This window comes from Xiphias gladius, chromosome 9 (genome assembly GCF_016859285.1).
Source record: "Xiphias gladius isolate SHS-SW01 ecotype Sanya breed wild chromosome 9, ASM1685928v1, whole genome shotgun sequence".
NCBI classification, from domain to species: Eukaryota; Metazoa; Chordata; class Actinopteri; order Istiophoriformes; family Xiphiidae; genus Xiphias; species Xiphias gladius.
This window is the reverse complement of record NC_053408.1, coordinates 8,517,736-8,542,768: the sequence shown is the minus strand read 5'-3', so window position 1 is coordinate 8,542,768 and position 25,033 is coordinate 8,517,736. Positions and strand designations below refer to the sequence as shown.

Below are 25,033 nucleotides of genomic sequence, written 5' to 3'. Positions count from 1 at the left end.
AAATTTTACATTGTAACTTCATATTGTAGACAATGAAAACTGTGAGCAGGACTTTGAAGTGACCTATAGCACAGATTAAGATTAAAGTCAAGTGCTATTGTTTTAATCTCCCATAATGTGCATTTCTGTAAACCCTAATCTCAAAATTGCATGCCCGTACTTGTAGGGATGCTGAAATATACACATTAAATTAGTTTAAAATACAATATAACAGTCTATCTATTGGAGTTAATCAGACTCACCGAGGCATTTTTGGACAGGTACCACTCTGGGGTGGGCACGTGGTGGTTGAACATTTTGCGAGGGATCCACTTCTTGGCCTCGGCTTCCCACAGTATGGAGTTGAGATCAGGGAAGTTGTGGTGAATGTCTATTCCAACATTGCTCCATCGACCCAGAGACCAGCCACTGAGCTCTGAGCCCTGGTTAAAAGAAAAAGGAACAGAAACACAATATAAAGGAAATCCAGAGAGAATTATAGCTGTAGCAGGGGTTTTTTTTCCGGGATTCGAAACAATGAGCCAAAAGAGGCTAAAAGCTGCTATTGTTTAATGATGCAGGGTTGGGTATTTATTCTGAGTGGGTGCGACACTACCAGTGACCCTTTCACATTACACATAATCATTTGATTCAGTGTAAATAGAAACATATAGCTTTAAAAAAGCTATGATCATTGTATCAGCCTTGACAAAATGTGATGATTTTAGCTGCCCTTTTACAGGCCTCGCAGTTTTGAACAGCCTTATCTGATTTAACTGTGCACACGCATGGAAATTAGTTGTTTGGCGCACCATTAGCTTTTGAGTGTTACACTGCAGTGCACTTACACATCAGGTCCCCAAATGACATGATGTCACTGACTGTGCAGAGGCCAAGCACTGTCAGATTTACTTTTGTCCGCCCTTGCTTGTCTTTATCTATTTGTGTTTCATTAATACTGGGCCTTTAATCTCACAGGCCTGCAGCTGATTTAAAAACCATACCCAGCAACATGTGTTTCAGTGGTATTTTACAGCAGAACAGGAAGCCCACGTCCACTTATGTTCACTTATATAACACATATATGGTTCTTCGGGCCACTGTTCATTTTTTATATATTCCACCGGATCATTCAAACCAATTTTCGAGCATGCACCTGCATCACATGCGCTCTTATCGGGATACAGCCTGCCAAGAAGATACGGTGCCATTTTCACCGGGGGCCAGCACATGACATGAGGTCACTAATGGCTGTTTTGCAGACCTACCGCTTCAAAGGCTTTCTCATACCCATCGGGGTTGACAGATGGCAAGAGATGGATTCTGGTCTCTTCCACCAGGTGACGTATCCGCTGGTTGCCGGACAGATACTCCAGGCACATGAACTGCATCAGCAGGAGGAGCAGCTCTCGTCCCAGCACCTCGTTACCATGGGAGCCTGCTGTGTAACGAAACTCTGGTTCACCTGGTCAACAGGTTCATACAAAAACAGAGATGGGGGAAAGATTAAATATGCAATCACTGTGACTACATGTACAGACACACAGAGAAAGACACTGTGAGGAAGACAGTGTGATGTCTCTGATGTTGTTATCATTGTACGTTAAATTGAGCAATCACGTCCTAATGCGTTAAAACTCAATGTTTCCTCTAACACACTCACCAACTTCATGCTCTCCAGGGTTGTCAGAAATCTCTATCGCATACAGCTTGAGGCCGCTCTGGCTCTTTCCTATGTTATAAATCCGGGTGATGTTGGGGCACATCTCATTTACCACCTTCATAAGCTGTGGAAAGTAAATAACGAAGCATCATATTAAATCTATAAATACATTAAATCTTACCCCAAATACCTGAATTTAGTCAATTGCAGCATTCACATCACCCTTGGGGTTCCACGTCCAGAGGTAGAAGATAACAAAGTACATATACTCCAACATTGAGAAGTACAATTTTGAGATATATTTTCATTTTTTGCAACTTCTACTCCACAACCTTTAAAATGAAAATATTGTGTGTAACTAAATTTTTTGCCGCTCTGTTTACTAGTTACTTCACAAACAGTGGTTTTACACACAAAAGTTATGAGCTCAATGAATATAATAATAAATTGTATATAAATTGTATACTCACTCACTCCTTCCCAAAATTTCTACCGTATTTCAAGGCCTTCATCAGCAGATGGAGTCTCCAAAGTTGCCGAGACGAGAAGTCATTAAAGTACTGATAATGGAAAGATATACTGAGTATCTACCGTTCAGTGACAAGTGAGCACACTCCATCTGCTGAAAGCTCCGGAACATGCGAGTAAGTGGACCTGGAGTTGAGATTGTTTAGTCAGCTTGTGCTTTCAAGGTAAACCGTCAAATTCAAATTATATACAGTTAATCTGTTCAAATTAGGTTCCCCTGGATGAGCTAAAAGTAGCTGATTAGTCACAATGAATTGATTCATTATTTAATTCATTTTACCAGTTAATCAATAAATAATTTAATCATGAAAGGTCTATTCTTCATGAAAACACCAATCACGATCCTAATGAAGCTGTTAAACTTAGTTTTTGAGTGTTAAACTTTGACTAAATAATACCTCAATATATTGTTTAACTTTGATTGTTGCTTGTTTAGTCATGAATATTAGATTTTATACAGAAATACTTAAAATGTGATGCCAAGTTTTCAGGAGGCTATATTTTACATTGGGGTATTGCCACTTTGAATGCTGGCTTTTTGAAACCTCAAAATAGTACAAAATAATCCAGATGTTATTGGAAATTTAAAAAATATATATATCGCCAGTGCTGTGACACAAAACCTTATTTTATATCACTCTAGCAAGTGAGGTGGGCTTTGTGAGAAGCAGACAAGGTAATCATAAAGACAGGCTTGTAGAGGAGCTGATAAAATAGAAATTACTATCATTTACCCATATGGGCATAAGTGGAGACACAAAGAGAAGTGCAGCACGAAAAAAGACTAACAAGCTGCAAGCAAGTAGAGCAACTGCATTAATGTCATAAATCTGTGTTTACACACTCTTCCAGCTGCTGCGGAAGACATTAACCAGTCAGGAGTGATGGGGTTTTAATTAAGCCTGGGTTGGATCTTGACTATTCTAACTAAGTAGACAGACATCTGGTTCTGTTCATTAAACAAAAAATTGCTCCCAGTTTATTAAGACACGACATTCCCTTGATAAATATACCTGTATCATATTTAGCAGAATCAATGTAGAACCCTTTTTTTTTTTTTTATAATACAACTGACGGTGCTGAGTGTGTTTTAATCAGCTTATAGTAACTATATACACAGTACACGTAGGCTAATGCTATCATTAAAGAGAAGCTTCTTGGCTGGGGTGTTCCAGGATGATGGCAAAGTCATATGCCATCTTCCTCTTTGATGACTGTGGAAATTGTTCTTTCTTTCCAAATACTTTTTAATGCTTTTCAGCTGTCCACGCTCTGGCAGTATTAGTATTCCCAGGGCTACTACATAGCAATCAGTTGTAATCTAACAAAAGGACAGTCCTTTAAGCATTATAAGAAATATCTCTCCCACTCCTCTCATGGGGCATGTACTTTATTTGATAAGCCACAATGAGCTATTTCCACTTTGAGGTCCTGGCACAGTACTATTTAAACTGCCGCGGAGGAGAGGGAGATATGGTACCAGGTACCTGCACGGAGAAAAGAAATGTCAAGGGTGAAAAGGCTTTAGAAGCCGAGTTTTAAAAATAGTCCGTCCTTTCTTTGTGCAGGCCTATTGAGGATGGACACCATGTTTGACACATTCGCCCGAAACGTAACCGAAAAAAAAAAAGAAAGCAAAGACAGTCTGTGTAATTCACTTTGGTATTGCTGGGGTAGCGTTTCAGGCTGTCACACCAGAAAAAAATAAAAAGGCTGCTGTTTTACAATGAGCTATACAGAGCAAGTATTAATTGGAGTAAGTCTCATTGTGGGTCATAACAGCAGGTTAGGACACCAGTAGTCGACTGTCTGGCACAGGCGAGCCACTATATTACAGAAGATTACGATTCACAGCACTTGTACCTTCACAATCACTCAGGCACAGCGCACGCAGTGACAAATACAGCTGTCCTCCTTGTCGGTACGAACAGGCTACTGTTCATGACAACTATATGAATAAGTAATGACACAACCCAGGAGATGCTGTATGCATTTTCATGTGGCTGGCAGAGCTTGCTTCATTTGTTTCCGTTGCACACTTTCCTTCTTGGAAAAGACGCAGCTTGTCAGGTGTTGGCTCACAGTTAGACAAGATGTTTTATTGCTCCATGCTCTGGTCCCTTTGTCGAATAAGGAAATATGAGCTGGGCATTCATCCTGAAGTCTGATATCTGTTCTTTCCTGTTCACTGCGACTCACCTGTCTCATCTCTTTGTAGCTGTGGTGTCTGAAGTCCAAGTCGTCTGTTGTTATGACTTCATTGCGTCTGTGGTAATAATTATTTGGATCTGCAGGGAATCAGAAAACATACAGTTATTGATATTCAGAAACAAAAGAAGGCGGATTAGTTACTTTATTTGTAATGATACCTGAAGAAATGAATGATCAGTCACACGAGATGTGTAAAGACTATAAATACTGAACACCTGGTCTCTTTCCTCAGGCTCAGCCATATTACTAAGAAACATAATTGCTCTCTTAGTGGTATCTAGCCATGCAGAACATTTTTGGTATTTTGTGCCCTGGTTTTGAGATATCTGCCTTTGAGGTTTCTACACAACACAACAAAAAGGAAGTGAAATTTAATTTAATGTGCTGCGCTCCCAGCACTCAACAGTTACACTTTAATAACTCAAGAGCAACCTGTCTTTATAGAAACAATGTCACAGTTACTGTGGTTAATCTCTGCAGACCTTTCCATGCCAAGCTTTCTTTTTTTTTTTAGAAGAAAATGTTTCAGTGAAAACTGTCTCCAAACCTCAGCACATAAAATCAAAACTGCACGGCTAGATACCAGTAGAGGTAAGGAGGAAAACCTGAGCGGCAGGTTTGTGTTTAGGGTGAACTGTCCCTTCAACTAATGCTGAGTGCAAACATTCAAGTCAATTAAAAGGGTATACTTTTTAAATGCGTCACATCGCCAAGTGGCTTTCAGACCGAAAAAAAACCCCTGAATTTAAAAAAAATGCAAATGGCTTCATTGGCGGGGGGGCATGTGGCTTCAGGCACTGGTGAGTCACCGAAATCCAAGACGTCCAGTGCTGAAACACGGCAGAGCAATTTATAATGCTATGAAAAGGGCGCACAACTTGGTAAAGTTATGACAGTGATAATCAGAGACTGTCCTTGAATAACGAGTCGTTTCAGTAAGTGCCCCAAAAGGATATGTTTACGTTCAAGCAAACAAAGCCCTCTAGTGGCAGTGGTAATTGTGACTCTTGTCCCTCCGGAGCAAAGGAGAGAAAATAATTGGATGTTGTTATAGAGCTACAAGGTCCACGTAGGAGAGAGGTCATGGTGAATGGAGGGTCAAACAAAAAAACGTCTGACTTCAACAAGGGAAACGGCTGTTCATTTACAGTTTCTTCAGCAGACAACGCTGTGTTTTTTTTAACCATGACTGGAGTCTTTCTCTAACTGTAACTGTTTATTATTGTTACCAAGACGACAAAGGTCAATTAACCTTAACCCAGTAGTTAACCCTACCCAAGTTGTTTTTGTGCCTAAACCTAAGCAAACCTTAAACACAGCAGTATAGGATCAGAAAATGGGAGAATTTTTGAAACGGCAATGTCGTCCCATCGATTGTGGCATTAGAGCAGAAAACGGTTGTATGTGTCGTTCTGAAGAGCATAGACCAACGACCTATTTTTTCGTTTAATTTGAAGGACTTGTTGGATGATCACTTTACATTCGGTCGCATCGATCACAAGGTAAACTTCAGAAATCCGCTTTTCACATTACAAAGTAATCTACCTGTAATGTGCTCCTTAGCGTATTTCATTGGCCAACACAGCCCCTTGCCAAAGGACCTTCCACTGCTTCCACAACCCGATTCTTTTCAGAGCCCTCCCCACCGGCAACCCCACTCTGTCAACATAGTGGCGCCATTCAAACAAACAGGCTTCCTTTTTTTCACGCAGGGCTAATGTCTGTCTGAACAAGGCCCAAATCCTGTATGATTCCGATATTTTTACCCTCCAGTGGCAGGAATTATTCATGTGTCTGCTTTGTCCATACAAACCCGTCACCTGGCATGGGACAGCCAAGGATCTCCACTCTCATACAGATGCTGCCGCTGTTAAACCAGGACCGAGGGTTGACTCGGATGTATCGGGCGACCACTGGCGCCGGGAAGATGTTCCGGACTGGGATCTCCTTTTCCCTGTTGGCACTGAAGATCTACTGAGGCAAACACAGTCAGCCAAGTGGTTAAAAAAACTCTGAAAAACATGATTTTTTTTTTCTTAATAAAGTGAACCTCACTTGTTTTTAGCTATTTCATTTCATTTATTAGTTTCTTTCTCAGAGGGGGGATGGCTTTGGTCAAAAGCTGAAATGAGCCAAATGTAGCCCAGAGTACTAATTGTCATCCATTGTCCTGGATGTTAAAAGGCACAATAAAAATCTAATTAAATGACAAAGTCATGTATAAACAATAGAACATACAGTAGACGTTAAAGAAGCTTTGCTCGCATGCACAGGACGATGAAGAGAGATTAAAACATTTTGTTTCCACGGTTTGGTCCACATAACCCTTAAACGAATACACATCCATGCACCTGTCGAAAGTTATTAAACTTTGGTACCACAGGGAGTTTATTGTAAATTTTAACACCCACGGTTGGAGTTCTTCCCTGCACCTTTTGGCATTTTGAAAGACAAACAGCGCAGTTTGGCATTTGGCACAAAAGATGGGCGAGTGGGTGAGTGGGAAGCTCGTATCTGGGGCTAAATTACTGCAGGGGCATTATCTCCCACATCGATGACATCACCAGCCGAGGGAGTGTACAGTTACACGAAAATTTCATTTGTGGGGACGTGAACCGCAGCGGGGAGCAACGACGATATGATTTTCCTCAAAGATATCAACTTAATCAGATCTGCATGTTCATTGATAATAGGATTATTAATATTGCTGTAATTTTACATCCAAAGGGATCAGTTGCTGTAGTTTGTGGGTTTGCTGTCAAAGTATTGTTGTCTGTGGTTTCTGTCCATTCATTTACTTCAAGTGCCCAAGTAGAAAAGAGATCCAAGTCTGACAGTGAGCCATGATGAGGTTCCCATCTGCTTGAGGATCATCAGTATTTACTATTCCCCCTCAGCTCATTAAGCTTGGAAATAAGCAGGGATCCAAAGCTTCCTCTGTAATTGCTCTCAAGCAAGAATTCATTTTTCTATCTGCTCCCCGTCAGTCAGGGACACAAAAAACAAGATTCCTTATAAAGCTAGTTTACAGAGAGAAAGAAAAATAAGGCTCAAGCTTAAAAGCCTTACATTCTGATTGGAATCTCCAGTTCTGTGTTGTATGTCAGGGGATGCTAGTTTTAAAATGTCGTGACTGTTACTCACCAAGTCTACTGAGCCGTTCTTCAGTGTTACCCAGGTGTGACTGTCGTTGCTCACCATGACCTTGTACGAGGTCACCCAGTCACTTCTGTTAACATTAGAAGAAAATCGCGGGATGAGAGGAAGAAAAAAAGAAATATCCTTTCAGGCTGAATGTAGTGCAAATGGAGCATTGAGTTGACTGTGAGGAAATCGCTCGGTACACATCCAGAAACACTTAAATCTCACAGGGTGAAAGCCCATTTAAAAGGAGGAATATTGGAGAGGAGGTCGAAGAATTTTTACTTAAATTTTTATAACCTAAAGTTTTGGAATCTGAGCAAAAGTGAAGTTTTTCATGCAGGTGATTTTTGTTTTAACTCGGTCAAGTTTTGATTCTGAAATTCAGGAAACTTTAGCCTGGTAATCAGATTGAACTGCTATTTTGTGTCACTTCATTCATTCATTTGAATCGCTGAACAAATCAGAAATATGGGCCGTGTTTCATAAGTCTAGAACCAGACTAATGGAGCGTGCTATTTCATTTATATGAGTAATGCTATTGTGGATTCAAACTATCATTAATCTATGCCCACATTTAAGAATGAAAGTAAAACTTGAAAGAAGAGTTTGACATTCAGGGAAGTACACTCAATCTCTTGTCTCTTGGTCAGTATTCAAATCTGAAACATTGACATCTTACTCACTTTAAGTTCGATAAGGATGATGGGCTTGAGGTGCATTACAAAAATTCAGGTAGATTTCATACAGAACTAACCAGGTTAAGTTAATACATTAAAGTTAATGGTTATGCATGTTTGAGTCCATTTACAACAGATAATTTATGCTTTACATCCCAGTTAGACATTTTGCAAACCATGTTGGTGTGTTTTAGTAATTTTAATCTATTCGGCCTACCTTTCCAAGTGCCCATTGGTTTCCACTGATCTCTGTAGAGTATGAAAATCTGTTAGCACACCATTGAAACTTTCTTGAGTCGTCTAATCCATCACATTGAACATAAAATCTGCGTTAACTGTTGTCAAAGTAACATTAGTGGACTTTTAAAACCACTCTTAAACTGCATTACTGCGCATAGCTATCACTGAGGACAGTTAGGTATTTTTTCTAGAAATTTGGGGGTTTTAATTAACCAGGGGGGAGTTACATCCCACTAGTCATACAATTAATTAATTTATTCACACAGTTAGAACCTACTTGCGTGTTTTAGAGGCTGATTCCAGTAATTTACAGAAAATATATTTAATAGTCTCTGAATAAACCAAATTTTAAAATCCACATAGTTAGACTTTGGCTTGGACTCATTAAATTAGAGTTGATGTTCAACTGTGACGGATTACAAAAATCAAGCAAGTCTGACAAGTCTGATTTCATAATGATTTGGAGATAAATGGAAACAAGTGGCTGGAACGGAAAAACAACTGTAAGAAAGCACAGCGTGCTTCTGAAAATGGTCAACACCAAAGTAAAGTATACAGGAGCTGTTGTTAAGGAGCGACAACTTATAAACCCAATGGTACGGTCCATTAGAAGTAGCATATGTAGAGCACAGAGAGGTGAAACATCCAAATTGTGCATTTTTTAAAATGTTTGTTTACAAAAGGAGTTCACCAATGACTTAACGTCCCAATCTGGCAGACAGAGCTCTGCCCATAGTTTGCAGTATGTAGGCTGGCAGTGACTCCTGTGCTTCTGGATAAAGACATCAGTGCTGAGCTGGTGCAGCCTGGTAAGAATTCCCAGTTCTGCTAATTAAAGCGCTGTTACAGACAGAAGCCCCTGAGCTGACACCACAGACAGCTACATGCCCTACAGAGCTAATTGTGGAGAAATTCTGTCTCAGGAATCAGTGTCTTGTGTGCCCTTAGATCGTGCTGGCCTTGAAGGAAAATTACAAACACAGCCTGATAAGGTAGCCCCCCCCCCCCCCAATGATCTCTAACTACGCAGCAGTTTCCAGAAGTCTGAGCCACCCTTCCCAATTAAGAATCACAAAGGCCAAAACTTGTCAAATATTATTGCAGAGCAAAGTCAGTGTAGATAGATGGCGGGTGAAAATGTGAACATGAAACAATAGGGAAAGGGTTCTATTTGTTATTACCCAAGCCTGTAACTGATGGCTTCATTTCTGGTTAATAAAAGATTTCGTTACGCAATACAGATCAAAAATAAGACATTTGGAAGAAAAACATTTGGGTTGCCAAGTTGTGAAAAATCGATTAATATATTCAATGTCACAATTATCATTTTTATTTACATTTTATGTTGAAGCTATATATTTTTATTTTTGGTGTACATTGGTCTGCCATTTAACTCTTTATCTTTGTACTGTTTTATTAGTATTATAAGTTTGCTAGTCATGAAGTGAACTGATCTGTATGAAAGGTGATATTCAAATAGAATAATTTATTATCCGTTTTAACCCCTCCAATGAATAGTTTGTCACCTTTTGGCTGCGTAGTATCAAAATCTATTATTCTAGTGGAAGAACCCTTTATTATTACTTACCAACATATAAATTTGCAGACATGTGAACTAATTCAATGACTTTTTTTGGTCTTTAGAGGCCATCAAGTCTCCACCCAGGTGGATTTGCTACAACCTGGCAACCCTTAAGTTGTTCTTATTAATGGATTTACACTTATTTCTAAAGCAAAGGTAAATAGGAGCTTGCAGCCAGGTCAACAGTAGTATAATAGACAATCCAGTCTTGTTAAAAAGTTTGGGCTGAATAATTCAAGGTGAAGTACTATGACAACAGGTACCTTCCTCCATAACACAACACGCACACCTAGTTCTTTGTGAGCTCCGAGTGGATTTCTCGGGAGCTAATGGGACCGAATATGCGCTGTGCAGTATTTTTCTGTGCGCATGTGAGCATAAGTGTCTCACACACATAAAATCACTGGGTCAAAACTGACACAAATTCAATGTAGCGTCGACACGTGTCACCAACCAAACCCAAGAGAATGGATGTTTCGACCCAGTGTTAGCTTTATTTTTCAACAAGTCCTCCAACCTCAATGATCTTGCAGGTCGTTTACCGCTTCCCCCTGATACGACCTATAGGAGCGTACTGGCAGCTTGGCAAACAGGTGACGGTTTGGTTTAGAGGACCTTTGTCGTTATGGTTACAATAATAAAAACGCGGTTAAGGTTATGGAACCGTCATGGTTAAAAGGAAAACACTGACTATTGATTTAAAATGGGAGACAAAAAGCGGTCTCCCGTATCAAAGGCTTAATTTCTGTGGACTCATCCATCCAAACCATCCCTCTTCCTCTCTATGCAGACTCTGTGGCTCTATAACAGACGACCTATGGGCCCGTTTTTTTTTTTTATTGAAGGGCAGTCTCTTATGTTTTCTTATCTTACTGTTGGGTTATTTAACCAAACTAAAATACGATATAGTTGCAATGATATCTTTGGTACTGATTGTTAATAATATGCGTGTCTTTTGCAGGTTTGGATGTCTGGAGCAGAAATAATTTTGTGACAGCTTTAAGGTCAGACTCGAGAATGCACTCGAGCCTAACACTGGTTCAAATTAACCATATTTTAGTTTGAGTAATATAAAAAAAATTACTCTAACAGTGGGTAAAAACTTTCCTACTCATTAATACAGGGATAAATTAACCCAGCATCTGAGCTTTATTGACCCATTCGGTAAAAATTGACCCAGTTGACCCAGCTGACATTACACCATGTCAGAAAGGGTGCTACTCTACAGTTATACATGATTGTACATATTTGAACTTTAACTTAACAACAGTGCAAAATAATTTACACTCTGGCACAGCGATGGGGATATGTAGGTAATTTCCAAATTTAGACTATCTTTAACAGGCATTACAGAAACTGTTAGCGACACCGAGCTGGATGACTCATTCGGTACTGTAGTCAGTAAACACTTACTGTAAATATAACTAAAGTCTTAAAATATGTGCAGTTTAAAAAATAATCCCCACTTGTTATATCCTCCTTTTTTACCCTTCATCTGAGTGTGATGAACAAGTTTAAAATCTATTTTTTGCGGTGTTATTTTTATATTGTAGGGACCTTTTAAGAGAGATGAAAGAATGAGGCTGCACTTCAATCAATAAAACCTTAATCCCACAGTGAGGGGATCAGAAAAGACTTGTGAAAAGGGCAAACACCAGTGAAGGTTCAGCGCCATGTGGACGAGATTGAAAACCTTGTTTTGTTTATATTTGTTAAGTCAGATTTTCCAGTTGGGTTTAAAGAAAAAATTCAACAGTCATTTGGAGTCTTGGAACAATTATTGATGTCTGTCTACTTCCAGTTTTCATTTCCCCTAGTCATTTTGAAACTCATGCCATATATAATTAGGTCATTTACACGTTTTAGGTTTAGATTAGCCATGCTAGTGGCATGTCGCTATGGATGGCAATCTTGGTCTGTCAGCCGGTTCACGACTTTTGTCTTGAGTGAAACTTTGTACAGACAGTCATGGCCGCCAGAGAATGAATCTTACAAACTAGACTCGATTAACTGCTGATCATACAAAAAAAATCTATCTATTCCCACATGGAGACTTCAATTCTTCCTTGCAAATTGGTCAGACCAGGACATTGGTCAGATAGAAAGCATTACATAATAATCTAAATAATAATAATAATCTATTTTGTATACTCTCCTCTTATATGGACTATAGTGTGCGTGGAGTGAATAATGTGGACCATAATGCCTGCGCTGCTCAACTGCGGGAGAATAAACAAAAAAGATACAAGGCTTAACGGGAGATTCATATTAAAAATGATGGGTTATCTAGCTCTGTGAAAGTTGCTTTTCATATTCTACAAAAATGAATGTCAACAAATGATTTATAACAACGTCAAGACAGATATCTCCAGGATTTAAGGCAATTTAGGAAAACTGGCACAAAACCCATCCCCCTTAATTATCCTTTCAACCTAGCTTTGACAAGAAAATCCCCATCCTCACTGTGCGACCATCTGGAAATTCTCTGTGCATGTCTGCAGGGTTCCTACTCACGACCAGAAGGAGCTCCTGCCCTGTGTGATGACCCCTGTGAACTTTGTCAGCCTCCTGGCATCCACCTCGAACCACTGCAGAGGGTCATCTCTGCCCGCGCACCAGGCCCCGTCATGGAGGTCATCTTCATAAAGGCCTGCCTGCGGGCCAGACACAGCCGCGTGGAGCACACTTTTATTCCAGATGTACATGTTGACTCACATATACGCACAGTCTATGCATGGTACGACGCAATGACTGGTAATGCTGACAGCCTCTACTTAGCTTGGTTTTGTTAGTGTTGCAAAGGTCAACAAGGCTGAGGTGTTTAGATTTGATCCTCTGACAATCTAAAATATGCTGTCTAGATAAGAATCAGCTATGCTAGGAAAATGTCTTCTACGGTGATGAAGATATATGGATTATAAATTAGATGCAGGCTACATTACTCAAACTAGACTAAAGAGAGTTAACAAGAGCAAAACAAAGCCAGCGAAGCTGAATTACAGACGTGAACACAGGACACATCTGTGAGACAGGGCTGAGTGTTGAAAACACTGTCTGAGCCTCTCTCCAAATCCCAGCATTCCTGAATTTTCTGCATCAGTTTTAGTCCACATTCTACTGATGTAACACGAGGACACATTTTCTTGACGCTTGCTTGGTTCAGCAGCTGAAAATGTTAAACTAATTGTAATGCATTAAATGCTACTCCATCCATAAAGCCTGTGCTGCACCAGTTGACATTGTTGGCTAAGGGCGAAATGTGTGCGCAGTCACACACATGCTGAATGCACACAGGCTCCATTCTTCATCTTCTTGGTCCGGACTTAAGCGATGCAATGACATACTGTTCTGTACATGCTGAGTGCATAATATAGATTCATCTTTATCATAACTTACACTTGACAGTTATGATAAAGATTAATTTATATATATATATATTATTATATAATATTATTATATTATATATTGTATATCTTTCAAGTACACCTCTGTTGTTGTACTTTAACACAGAATCATGTCCAAATCACATCTACACTTACACATTCTCACCTCAAAGACGAGTTAAAGGTGAGTTAAAGATTGGAATAGGGGTTAAATCATTATACAATTACTGTATATAATACTGTATGTATATATATGTGTATATGATGTTCACATTTTAGGTTTTGTGAACTATATTAGGTTAATATTCAACATCATTGTGGTGTGTGTATGTGGTGTTGGTGTTGGGGCTTTGGTCCCGTATATATATTAAGAGTCCACAAAGGCAAATTCTGGAAACTTTTGGAATTTGGTGGAGTTTTGGCCAAATGAAACTAAGGGTGGGATTTGCTTCGCAAAACTTAAACATAAACTTCTTGTAGGTCGAAAAGGCCTGTGGAGGAGCTGACACACACATCTGCCAAATCTTAACATGTTTTGTGGTTCTGTGTCTCAAAGAAGCTGATCGGCTGATCCAACTTCAATCCAGGTTTTGAAATGGAAAAGAAAAAAATATGTTAATGTGCATTTTAAAGAAAGCAGCCACGTGATTGTCTCTAAACGATCCTGTACTTTCATTAAACTGCAGCTAGGAGAAGCATGTTCCAGTTGCAAGACAAAAGTGCTCAACTGCCTTGAACCAGATTCCTAAAGCAAATATGCATGTCTAGGTTTATTGTTGAATGATGGAGGAAATTTGCAAATAAGAGGGTCTGTTTTATGTTCTTTTTGTGTGTCAGTTACAAGAGCAGGACATCTCAAACATGTGTTGAAAAACAGATTTCAATTAAACATGGAAGAAGGTTTGGCCATGGAACAAGTGATTACATTTTGATGCCAATCCAGATCCAGGTGCAGATCCAGGACCTTTCACTAGCTACTTACTAGAATGAGAAAAAATCTGGCACATGTATTCCATAACTGTCTATTACTATAAGTATTTTGCTGCAGGGTAGCTTTCCTTCTTTCATTACATTTCAAAACGTTTCCATTCTGATTATTACAATTTTACAGGGTATGTACAGTCACAGTGCTTTCTAATATTTCAGTTTTCCTGTCACTATGCATCTCCTATTGTGAAAAGTTAAATTCATCCCAGTACTGTTGGTGTCTGGAATCCAAACAAACTGTAGCAGCTACAAAAGTGGAAATAAAACAAGTTCACTGGCCACAGGCCTGATTCAACAGGGAACATCTGCTTTTGATGTGTTTCTCCTGATTTACCGATAATTCTGCCCTAGAATGGACACTATCTCTGTCCCTCCACGATTCCTGACTTGCTCTCACGTGCACGGGGGGCGCGCATGCACCAAACAATAAATCCTTTGTTTTTTTGCTTTCCTGAAACATAATGCCTTGCTGTCTTGAGTGAATTAAGAGCATGTGTGTGTATGTTTCATTAATTGTGCAGCTGGATTCAGAGCAGTGCAGCCTGCAGAAGATGAGACTCGCTGCAGACGGTACACAGACTAATACCCTCAAAGCACAGCTTGCACTAACAGGAAATACCTCTTCTCCCAGATGCCAGTCCTTTTTATTAGGTTTGGGCATGTGCCCCTGGTTTGATGGCAACACTATTACTTTCTCTGCCGAGTTAGCTTTGGAGTATTAAAATAAAATGTGAGCTGAAACAGAGTGATAATGTCATCCACATTTAACTGAGGAAAAACCAGTTATCACGGCCGACATCTTTCCAAGGGGCATAAATATGAACTTAAACAGTTCTTAAAATTAAAAGATACTCTCTCTCAGTCATATTTATTTTGAATTGCTGCTTTCTGGAAAATGATTCCACCCAACATGAAAGCTTCCAGGGAAAGGTGAAATTGCCCAGGGACATAAAGTGAGCCCCAGCCATTGGTGGTAAGCCCGCCCAAGCTATGCCAACACTTTGCATCTCCGTCTCACCATCTTACCTGAATGTTAAGACGACCTCTGTGTGCACCCAGGCCGTAGCGTTTCGTAGTTGAAGCATGAAGCTGGAAATCATCAATCTTCAACGTCTCCAGTCCCATAGGAGGGCATTCTAGGTAATGAGAATGACGAAATGGCATGTGATGTTCACGTTATGTGTTATCATGTGCTTCGAGCAGTGCTTTCTGCACAGAATAGCTCCTGAGTCAGGGCCCATGCATTTGTTAATAGCTTGACAAAATGACTCAACAGTAATGAGCAATTTAGACTTTGCACACTGAGATCAAATGTGTGAAGCAAAAACAAGACAGCAGCTGCACTCTCTGTTTGTGCTACATGTGCTCTACTCAGAAAACCTAATGTAGTCAACACATAGTGAGCCGTAAACAGGTTCATTCAAATAATGTGAAATGACCAAATTAAAGCAGAATCTGATTGTTATGATAGCGGCCATTATCAGTGTTGATATTTCTTCGTCCTGCCGCTCGACAGCACAAACACACGCATAGCACACATATGCATGCACGCGTGCGCACACACACACACAACAAAACTCAAGATGGAAACCTTTCATCAAACAAGCTTCCTTGGCAGCTAAATTTATCACCTGCTGCGCTACCCACATCAAATTTTGAGCTAGAAAGAAAAACAAAGACCAGTTCATGTGCATCCAGCATTGCACACTTCTGTGTGTGAACAACTCATTTTCTCAAAACCAGGAAAATCAAACTACAAAAGGAAAACCTGTGTGAATGGAATGGAGTTTAACAGTGTAACAGAGACTCCGACGTCTAAAACCGTTACGAATCTCAGCATGTGTCAAGCCTCATGGGTGATTAATGACTGTACACTATGAACGCTTCCTTTTTGTAATTTTGCAACGCACACCTATCACAGCCATCTGACTGCACCTTGAATGCGTGATTAACTTGTTGAAATGACAATAGCAATATCATAGTCCCGAAAGAGAGAATATGGGAAATTGCAGCAGCTTGCGGCCACACACCTGTCAAGTATGTTGAGAGGTTTTGATAAAACATAAAATGACATTAACGGAAAATCTTTCAATGTCAGAAAGGTATTGTCATAATTTTTTACTGTCGCTGGATAATGGACTTCACAGACAATGAAGATTTATATATCGTTTATAGACATTCCACGGGTTGTAGAGTTAACAAACACCAAGCTTGGATTACGAGAAGGTTCATTCTCGTTATGCTGATCACCATACATTTACTTAATACACCTCACTGTATACTTAAACACTGGTGTGCACGGTAGACTCAAGAGAGTTTTGGTGCAGCGGATATCGGATAAGGTGACAAACAGGTCAAAATCACAACAAAAGTTGTTTCATCCTTTAAGAGTTTTTGCACAAATTCCTGTGAGATATCTACAACAAACAATCTATAGTTCCTTTAGAGCACTCACAGCAATATTGAACAAGACTCTCATATAGTTGGAGGACAGACTTATTAAAAAAAGAAATCAAAGCAGCAGAGGCAGCAATATCCTGACTTTTTAGTTTCCGGTAAGGGTCAAACTCCAAAAGGAGCTGGATTCGATAGTTCCCATAATGCAACCTAATGATGCCTTTTTGTTTGACTCTCCCCGCCATAAACGCCAGTGTCTTCCTAACTCCGTGGCTCCCGCTATAACCAGGCTTTTTTCTGTTTTATAGTCTTCAAGCCCAAGCTGAAATAACCCTGACGACATCACAATGATCTGATCAGGGTTACTGGGTTATTTTTTCTCAGACTTGACTCGCATGCTATGACCAAAATCGCTCCCTCGTTCACTCATTCACTACTCCCTCTGTGACAGACACTCAACAGTGAGCAGTAAATTGAGAGTTCTTACTAATCATCACCGTTGTGCACCGTCGTTGTCAGCTGTTGAGTTGCAAAGCGGTAATTCGCAAATATAAAATGCAGAGCACTGCATTGTGGGATTGTTATCGGAAAGTAGTGCACATGCTGTGGACATGGACAGCTTTTGAGGGCACTATAGAGTGGATGAATTTACAGCTCAGATTTGTTTCTAGAGGCTGAGTAGTGCTCTACGTGACCAGTAAACTGCAAGTGAGGAGCTCACTGGAGACACCTAAAGAGGAGACAGTCACTGTATGTGATGGCCCGGAGCTGCGATTCAGACTGCAGTGTGTGACCTTGATGTCTTGCTGTAGGCCTGTCCTATGGATCCATACCTAGTCATGCAGAAATGCTACAATGTAAACAATACTCATGGGATATGTAATTTAATTACAGTTTCTTGAGCCTTGCTTTGATTAAGTCTTTTTTGAAAGATTTTTCCCAGCTGCATAAAATCAATATCAACTTGTTTCCATTGCAAATGGCAGATTCATTGCTGCAGATGATGGTACTGTGCTGTCCAAGTATCCTCAGCCCGAACTAAAAGAACATGGCAAATCTACAATACAATGAGTCCCGTGGTTGATATCTTTACTGGTGGTACCGATGATGGCAATTATCAGTCATCAATATGAATGATCATCTCGTAATTAACTCCTTGAGCATGCCAGTTATCCAGTAACATTAACTCCTTGAGCATGCCAGTCATCCAGTAACACCCACTGATGCCGCAGCAGTGGTCCGGCAGGAATGCAGCTGTATTCACGGCACTCTGCCTTGATTTTTGGATAAACATAGTCTTTAAAGGAGAAAGCTGCACATCAGTTAAAAAAGTTTTAATTTGCTGCTGGAGGGAGTTTGCAGTTCATTTGAACAAATGCCTGTTTTAAATGACTGCGGTAAGTGAGATGGCATTCACTAAATAGGGCTCTTTGTATGAGATTGGCTCATCTTTTACACTACAATGGATATCACCCAGTGAGGTCCAAATGGGCAAATCAAGGTTGACGTGTGAAATCCCTACTGCCCAAAGGCTCTTTGGGTCAGATCAAGCTGTTTGCAGACTTCCCTGGACGGCAGCAATGGAATTTCAGAGCAAGAATTTCCGATTGGGCACCCGTCTGTTTGTACATGCAGCATATGCCTCACGTGTCGCTGTCATACAGCCAGGACTGCCTTGGACAAATGAACCCTCAGAAGCACAAGAGGAACAAAGAAGACAAAGGAATTTTCGTTAAGAATACTGTAGATCTGGACATTTGCCATTACAGGACACAGGCATGTGAAGTTGGCAGTAGTGTATATTTTTCATCCATGGAGGAAGCTGGCTTTGCATTTTATAGCTGTTCCGTCAGCCTGATATGTCTGAGACACTGAAGATCGTCAATTGCATGCACCAAGATTTTTTGAGAAGCCACAGACAGAGATCGGCTTCCAAAATCCGCACTTGCATGAAGCAATTTATGTTTGGTGCGTAGAGCAAATATAGCTTGAGTCCTGCTATAAAAACTGAAGCATAAAAAGCTGATTAAGAAGCCAAAGGCAAAGCCACTGGTAGGACCATTTAGTGTAGTGTTCACAGTAATTCTATACAGCAATAAAACGCACATTGCTCCACTTGTGATCCCGTATGTTTATATTGAAAATCCTTTTGGAATTAGACACATACTGTAAGTCCACAGGCTCTCTGAATGGAATGATCACAACATTTTAGGGACAACCCAGTCCTCAAAGCAGCCCAGAGAAAGAAAAAAAAAAAATGAATGAGTGTCTGCTATGTTGCAAAGTCCTAAATCATTATCAACATCTGCATGAAATCCTTTTTTTTGACAGGACCCACACAGGAACACAGCATCTGGATTCAACAATACTGTGTTACAGAAATGACGAAACAGACAGTAAAGGCCTCACATGTCACTATCTAGGCCACTTGCCGTGTTACTGCTGAGGGCCAAAACCAATTCTGGGATCAAGGTTTAGTCAGGCTATGACTCACAAGTTCTTATTTCACATCTGGTGGTACATTATTGAAATACTTTTTTGTTTATAATTTATCAAATTATAATGTTCATGTACTGTACTCTTTAAACTGCTTCCCAGCAAAGGGCTTTTGATCCGTTTTTAATTAATACACAGCGAATTTCAGAGCCATCACTTTGAACACTGTAGCAAGACATCTAAACAGAAGTGTAGAACTGAAATATTAAAGCAAGACAATGTAACTTTTGCTGAACAGTGGACTAACTCGGCATTGTAAATTACACATATCGATTGCTATCTAAATCTTAAAAACATTAGCTACTATTAGCCACCATAAGCTATCGGTCATACCAAACCAAGTAAGGCTGTAACAACAAATTTCCTGTTTGTTTAAAAAAGCATTTTATTGATTATGGGTTCAGCTTTTCATTTGTAAGAAGATGGTTGTGTTATTTCTTCTGTCAAAAGTTACATAGTCATGCTTTAAAAGAAAAATCACCCTGAATCATAATTGCAAATTGTCAGAGAGCTGCACAACAGCCCTTGATTCCAATTTTACTTTTCAGCAGAACAATCTTTTAAAAACTCAATATCATTTATCAACCCCAGCCTTTGTAGCTCGACTGTGCACACGTGACAGCGGAAACATCTTGTTTCAACACATTTCTGTTATGTCTGAAGGGAATGATGAATGAGCTATTGAAACATCTGCTGAATCAAACTTTAAAAATCCCTGCTAGTCTTAGAGCCCTGCTTAATGAATTCCCTATTGTTTTGGTATGTGTGGATGTGGCAGGCACTGTGGTTCTGCGTCACCGTCAACAATAGCCAAATAATTAACATTTTTGAAGCTAAACAATTTCTAAAGCTGAGCAATAGAGGTTTTGATGTGAAGAAGGTGTATAATTTGTACATTGTATCAGGCAGCTGTGGCTCAGGTGGTAGAGCAGGTTGGCCACTGATCACAGGGTTGGCGGTTCAATCCAGGGTGTATCCAAGTGTCCTAGAGCAAGACACTGAACCCTAAGTTTCCTCACTTGTAGGTCACTTTGGATAAAAGCGTCTACCAATGAGTAAATGTAATGTGATGTACATGGTTGAGGCTCTCAAAGTGTCACCTGATAAATCAGCTGCCACCGGGAGACGCTGAAAGAAATTCAGAAAACGGATTGGTGTTGAGACCCAGGTTCAGCCATGAAAGCATGATTTTGGGAGTCTGAGCTGTCCAAATCTCAACCGTATGGGCTTTTTTGTGCCAGACATGTTGGCACGGAGTTCCCATTTTCTTGCACACGAGAATATCCAACTTTCTGCTCCCATTCCCCCAGTGGCAAATTAAAGATGGCAGCCTCTGTGTCTGTCTCGTTATGTTCTTTACAATAGTTTCAATATAAACACATAAATTCACAGTTGGCCACCACACGCAATCTTAACCTCCCAGCATTATTAAATACAGCTTCCCGTAATGCTGGAAATGCCTGACACTGGGCAATTAAGTGTACTACAGGAAATATTAGCATTTTCAGAGCTGTGGAAAGTCTGAGGTCAAAGTACACGCACGTTGCCCCAAATCACGCTTCCAGTCAAGCGAGTTTAATCTCTCATCTGACATGACAGGAAGGCTACTGGGGCATCTTGGCTTCAGTTTAGCAAATATACTTTGATCCTGGAAACCAAACACAATTCTTTATAGGCAAAGAGGACACCAGTGCCTCTGTGGATTGAATTCCACTCCTGAGAACATCATCTTATATTGCCAGACTTTCCCTCGCAGGGAAAATATGCTTTCTGAAATCTCTTCCCCTTTCCAAAATATTTGTCATTTCTGAGAGAGTTTGTTTCTTTTTTCCAAATCCTAACCACTCCTGCGAAACCGGAGAAATGATCCCCGCAAAGTGGAGGGAAGATTAATTTTTATGGGATCATTTTGCATAACAAGTCAGCGTGTCGATGGTTCTTCACTCACCCTCTTTTACTGAGTTGTATTGTCCTCCTACTGAGATGCTGTTTGAGGTCTTCAGGGTGCTCTTCTTGTTCTTCTCCACCTTTTTGTTGGGTGTTTTCACTAAGGAAGGATATTAGATCAATACAAGAATAGAAACATGTATATTTTTTTTTCTGTAAAAGGTTGAAAAACAACTTAAAACTGCTAATTCGTCGTCAGCATAGAGAGCGAAAGCAACAGGGTTGACACAGAAAAGAAGGAATCTTTGGCTGGATTCGGTCCTACACATATGGATGGATTCAGGACTGCGGACTGAACCAAGAGACAGTCACTGTGCACATAATTTGAAAGCGTTTAACTCTTGTGCTCCTTACATTCAGTTACAGCGTATGTCCCACTCACAGTAGCTGGGCCGACGATGCAATTTAATTTGCGCTCTCATTTGAGATCTTGAATACATTGATAATATTTATGAGATAACAGCCCCGAGGTTCAAATCGATCATGAAAATACCCTGTACAAGAGGCAGGAAAGGGCCAGGGAGTCACATTCCAGGGACTGAAGATGGAATTGAAGTGTGTGTGCTTTTTATTTGACTGATTGTCAGGTCAGGATAGGCCCCCACGTGATAACGGTCCTCCTCACATCTGAAAGTCTTTATCCTTGTCTCGTTCTGGGGACAGGTTAAATCCTCAACAATGCTCCGAGCTGTGTATGTGGTTCAGCGCAATGGATGTAGAAAGCGCAGACCTATGATCATTTAGACGTTGTTGTGGTACAATGTTCATGGCAGTGAGCTGGTCAAAGTAATGACACAATAAACCCGCACTAGATGTGTGAGGACATAGATATGGGGTTTTTCAGTTTAATGTGGGCAAAAAATCCCTCTATTCCAAAGTACGTTATGAAAGTAAGTACGTTTCTTCACCATAAAATAACTGAAAAAATAGGGCTTTAGAGTGAAGTAATACAAATATAACATGTAATATAAATAATAAAAATGCCCAAATTTAAATATACTTTATTTCCCTTTTTTTTAATCTGTACCTTGTTTCTCCAAGTTTTGGATTGAACCCATTATTTTCATGATTTCAGATAAGTTGAAAGTCTACATGCCACTGTACAGGTTGAGAAAGTTCTCTTACCTCTTTCCCTCTTTAAAACATTTCAGAAAATGCCAAAAAATACATTGAATCATTAAAGCTGAAACAAGACTGAGATGAGGTTTGTTTGGTTTTTTTTAGCAGCCTGATGATACGAGCTTAAAAATCTTTCCAAAACGGAAACATTCAAGCAAAGAACCAACACTTCGAAAAGTGTACTTAGAGCTGCATTTATTCATATTTTTGCGGGTTTTTTTTAATGTTCTTTCTTTGGTTTTGTTTTGTTTTTTGGCCACTTGGGGGTAGCAGAAGAATCTGTAAACATAGACCTGACAAATTATCACCTTTTAAAGCTATTATGATGAACATGTCACCAAGCAATTACCTATTTCCATTCCAGCAGACACAGAGCAACATTTACACTAATTTGTTGACAGTGAACCATAGCAGTAAATTTATGGGCTGCAAAACCCCAACGGTGACCTGAAAGGCGCTTTAAACGCTCTGTAGAGCTGAGGGGAGGTGCAGAGAGGGGTGATAATTCTCCATGGGTTTGTCACTTTAAGCAGTCAATTTCACAGTACAGCCAGTCATTTGATCCATTTTTAATATAAAAAATATTGATTAATGCAGCTTCAAGTACTCTACTTGAAGCAGCTACTTTTATTACTGTACTTTTTATTAACTAAAATTCTGTAAATAATTTTAATTGAAAGTGTTTGCAGTCAGTATTCATTGGTGCATAAAAACGGCAATTTAATTTTAATAATATGATGCAGTGTGAGTGAAGTGGTGTGTCTGTATGTTTCATTGTTATTGTATTCCTCCTCTAGTCCCACCTGCAGCAGGTATCCCTGTTGAGACACGTGAAGCCAGATGCCTGAAACATGAGGTCACTGTCGACACAGCTGCTCTAAATTATCTGCCACCAACCAATAGAAGCCCCTCAAGCCTGTTACTGTCCTCCAATCACCTGGCAGGATTTTAAACATACCTACAAATCTGCTACTGCATGTGCTTGAGCTTTGAGCTGTACATTTCTATACGGATTATAATAGGATAGCACCGCTGTTTCTCTCTGCTTTTGGGAAAACGTGGATTTGACATGTGTTCTGGCTCCAACAGGTAATGCAGTCCTGACCTCTGCCGTGTGTGAGGCTGTTAATCCTGCTGTTGTGCAGAAACCGCACGGAAACATGGCTCTGATCTTTGCGTGCGGGGGAGTGAGGAGGAGGACTACCTGAGGAGGTCATTGTTGTTGTTTTTTTTTTTTTTTCCCTCGGCACATCCATCACCATGTGAATTGAATTCAGCTGCTCCGTCTGAAGTCTCAGAGTACACCGAGGTTCAATCTGATGCCTGAAATGGTCCGTTTGAATTAATCAAATTGTGTCTGGCGCACATTAGCTGAGAAAAAAGTAATAGCTTTCTGAGCAATAATAAGCCGCGACTTCTTTAAAAGATCATTTCAGCTTTTCACATGAAAAGCATCAACTTCTGCAAAAAGAAACAAAACCAGGTGTTTTTTTTAATTAAATTGTTGTTTTACTGCTTAATTCCAAGCAATATTCTTTCATGCTATACTGTCATGTTTATTTTATCTAAAACGTAACTCAAAACATGCCTTAAAAAGCTGGAATTATTAGCCATACACTGTCATCTAGTGGTAACACTGATTCATAAATTTACTTTACTTAAAAATTTCAGCAGAACTCAAGTTTTCTAGCATAAATGTTGCAGCCACAAAAACCTCTACCGTAAGAACACTGTCGATGTAGGTGTTGTGCAATCAATGAGCAATATTGATTTTTTTTTATTGATTTTTAAAAAAAAATCAATATTGCTCACTGATTGCACTGGTATGGGTGAGATGATTTTGTAGAGGATGTCTAGAGCAAGAATAAAGTTTTACACCTGATTATACAAGAAAGCTTGAGACTTAAACTGTTGAAAGAGCAACACTTTATCAAGTGTTCCTGATAAGAGATGGCAATGCTTTTACCTGATTTTGCATCAGCTGTTGTTTTATCCGTCTTCCTGCTGTTGTCTGCCTTTCCCTTGGGCATTTTCTTGGCAGGGTTTTGGATAGGGTGCTCATTCCTGCCAGGTATTGAGGCGACAGGCTTCTCCAGCACTTGGACCTGGTTGTACTGCTCTCTTGTCAGCAGCTCCTGCATGTAGTAATCCTCATCTTCGCCAGGAGAGCCATGGCTGAGGTCTGCAAGCCCCACGAGGAGTCCCAGCAGAGCCAGGGGGGTTAGAAGGCTGAGGCACTGTCTTGTCATGACCCCGGGGGATTATCTCCAGCTGAGAGTCCTGATGCCGTCTCCGGAGGAGCCTGCTGCTGCTGCCGGGCTATGTCCCATCAACTGCTCCCCTTCCTCTCCCGTCCCACTCCAACACAAAGAGTTCACAAAGTTCTCAGAGCGCTCCAAGTCACTGACGAAAGCAGCGGAGCCAGAGGGTCCATGGACGCCTCAGCCTGGGAAAAATGCAGTGAGGGAGGGAGGAACACAGAGAGCAGGAGATGAGGGAGAGGAGAGGGAAGAGGCAGGGAAACGGACAGTACAGTTCTCTCCTTTCGATGACGGCAGGTGACTCAAAAAGAAACATTTTTTTCTTGTTCTCCTTTCGATTCAAACAAGTCCAAACTCCTGACACATTGTATTCACTTTATTGGTGTGGGTAGAAATCAAACGGGGATAAAAATCTCTCT

The 25,033-nt window shown here is 40.2% G+C and overlaps 1 protein-coding gene across 1 annotated transcript in view; it reads right to left on the bottom strand.

Annotated features, from left to right (window-relative positions):
* Positions 1-24,602, bottom strand: part of cpxm2 (carboxypeptidase X (M14 family), member 2) — a 30,156-nt gene extending 5,554 nt beyond the window's left edge. The window contains exons 1-10 of the mRNA XM_040136287.1: positions 24,320-24,602; positions 21,236-21,334; positions 15,421-15,530; positions 12,539-12,678; positions 7,526-7,610; positions 6,202-6,352; positions 4,370-4,458; positions 1,643-1,766; positions 1,248-1,444; positions 243-422 (exon numbers count right to left, since the gene is read on the bottom strand). Of these exons, the coding sequence (XP_039992221.1) occupies positions 243-422; positions 1,248-1,444; positions 1,643-1,766; positions 4,370-4,458; positions 6,202-6,352; positions 7,526-7,610; positions 12,539-12,678; positions 15,421-15,530; positions 21,236-21,334; positions 24,320-24,602 (1,458 nt within the window). The remainder of the gene's footprint in view (positions 1-242; positions 423-1,247; positions 1,445-1,642; positions 1,767-4,369; positions 4,459-6,201; positions 6,353-7,525; positions 7,611-12,538; positions 12,679-15,420; positions 15,531-21,235; positions 21,335-24,319) is intronic.
* Positions 24,603-25,033: the final 431 nt, after the last annotated feature.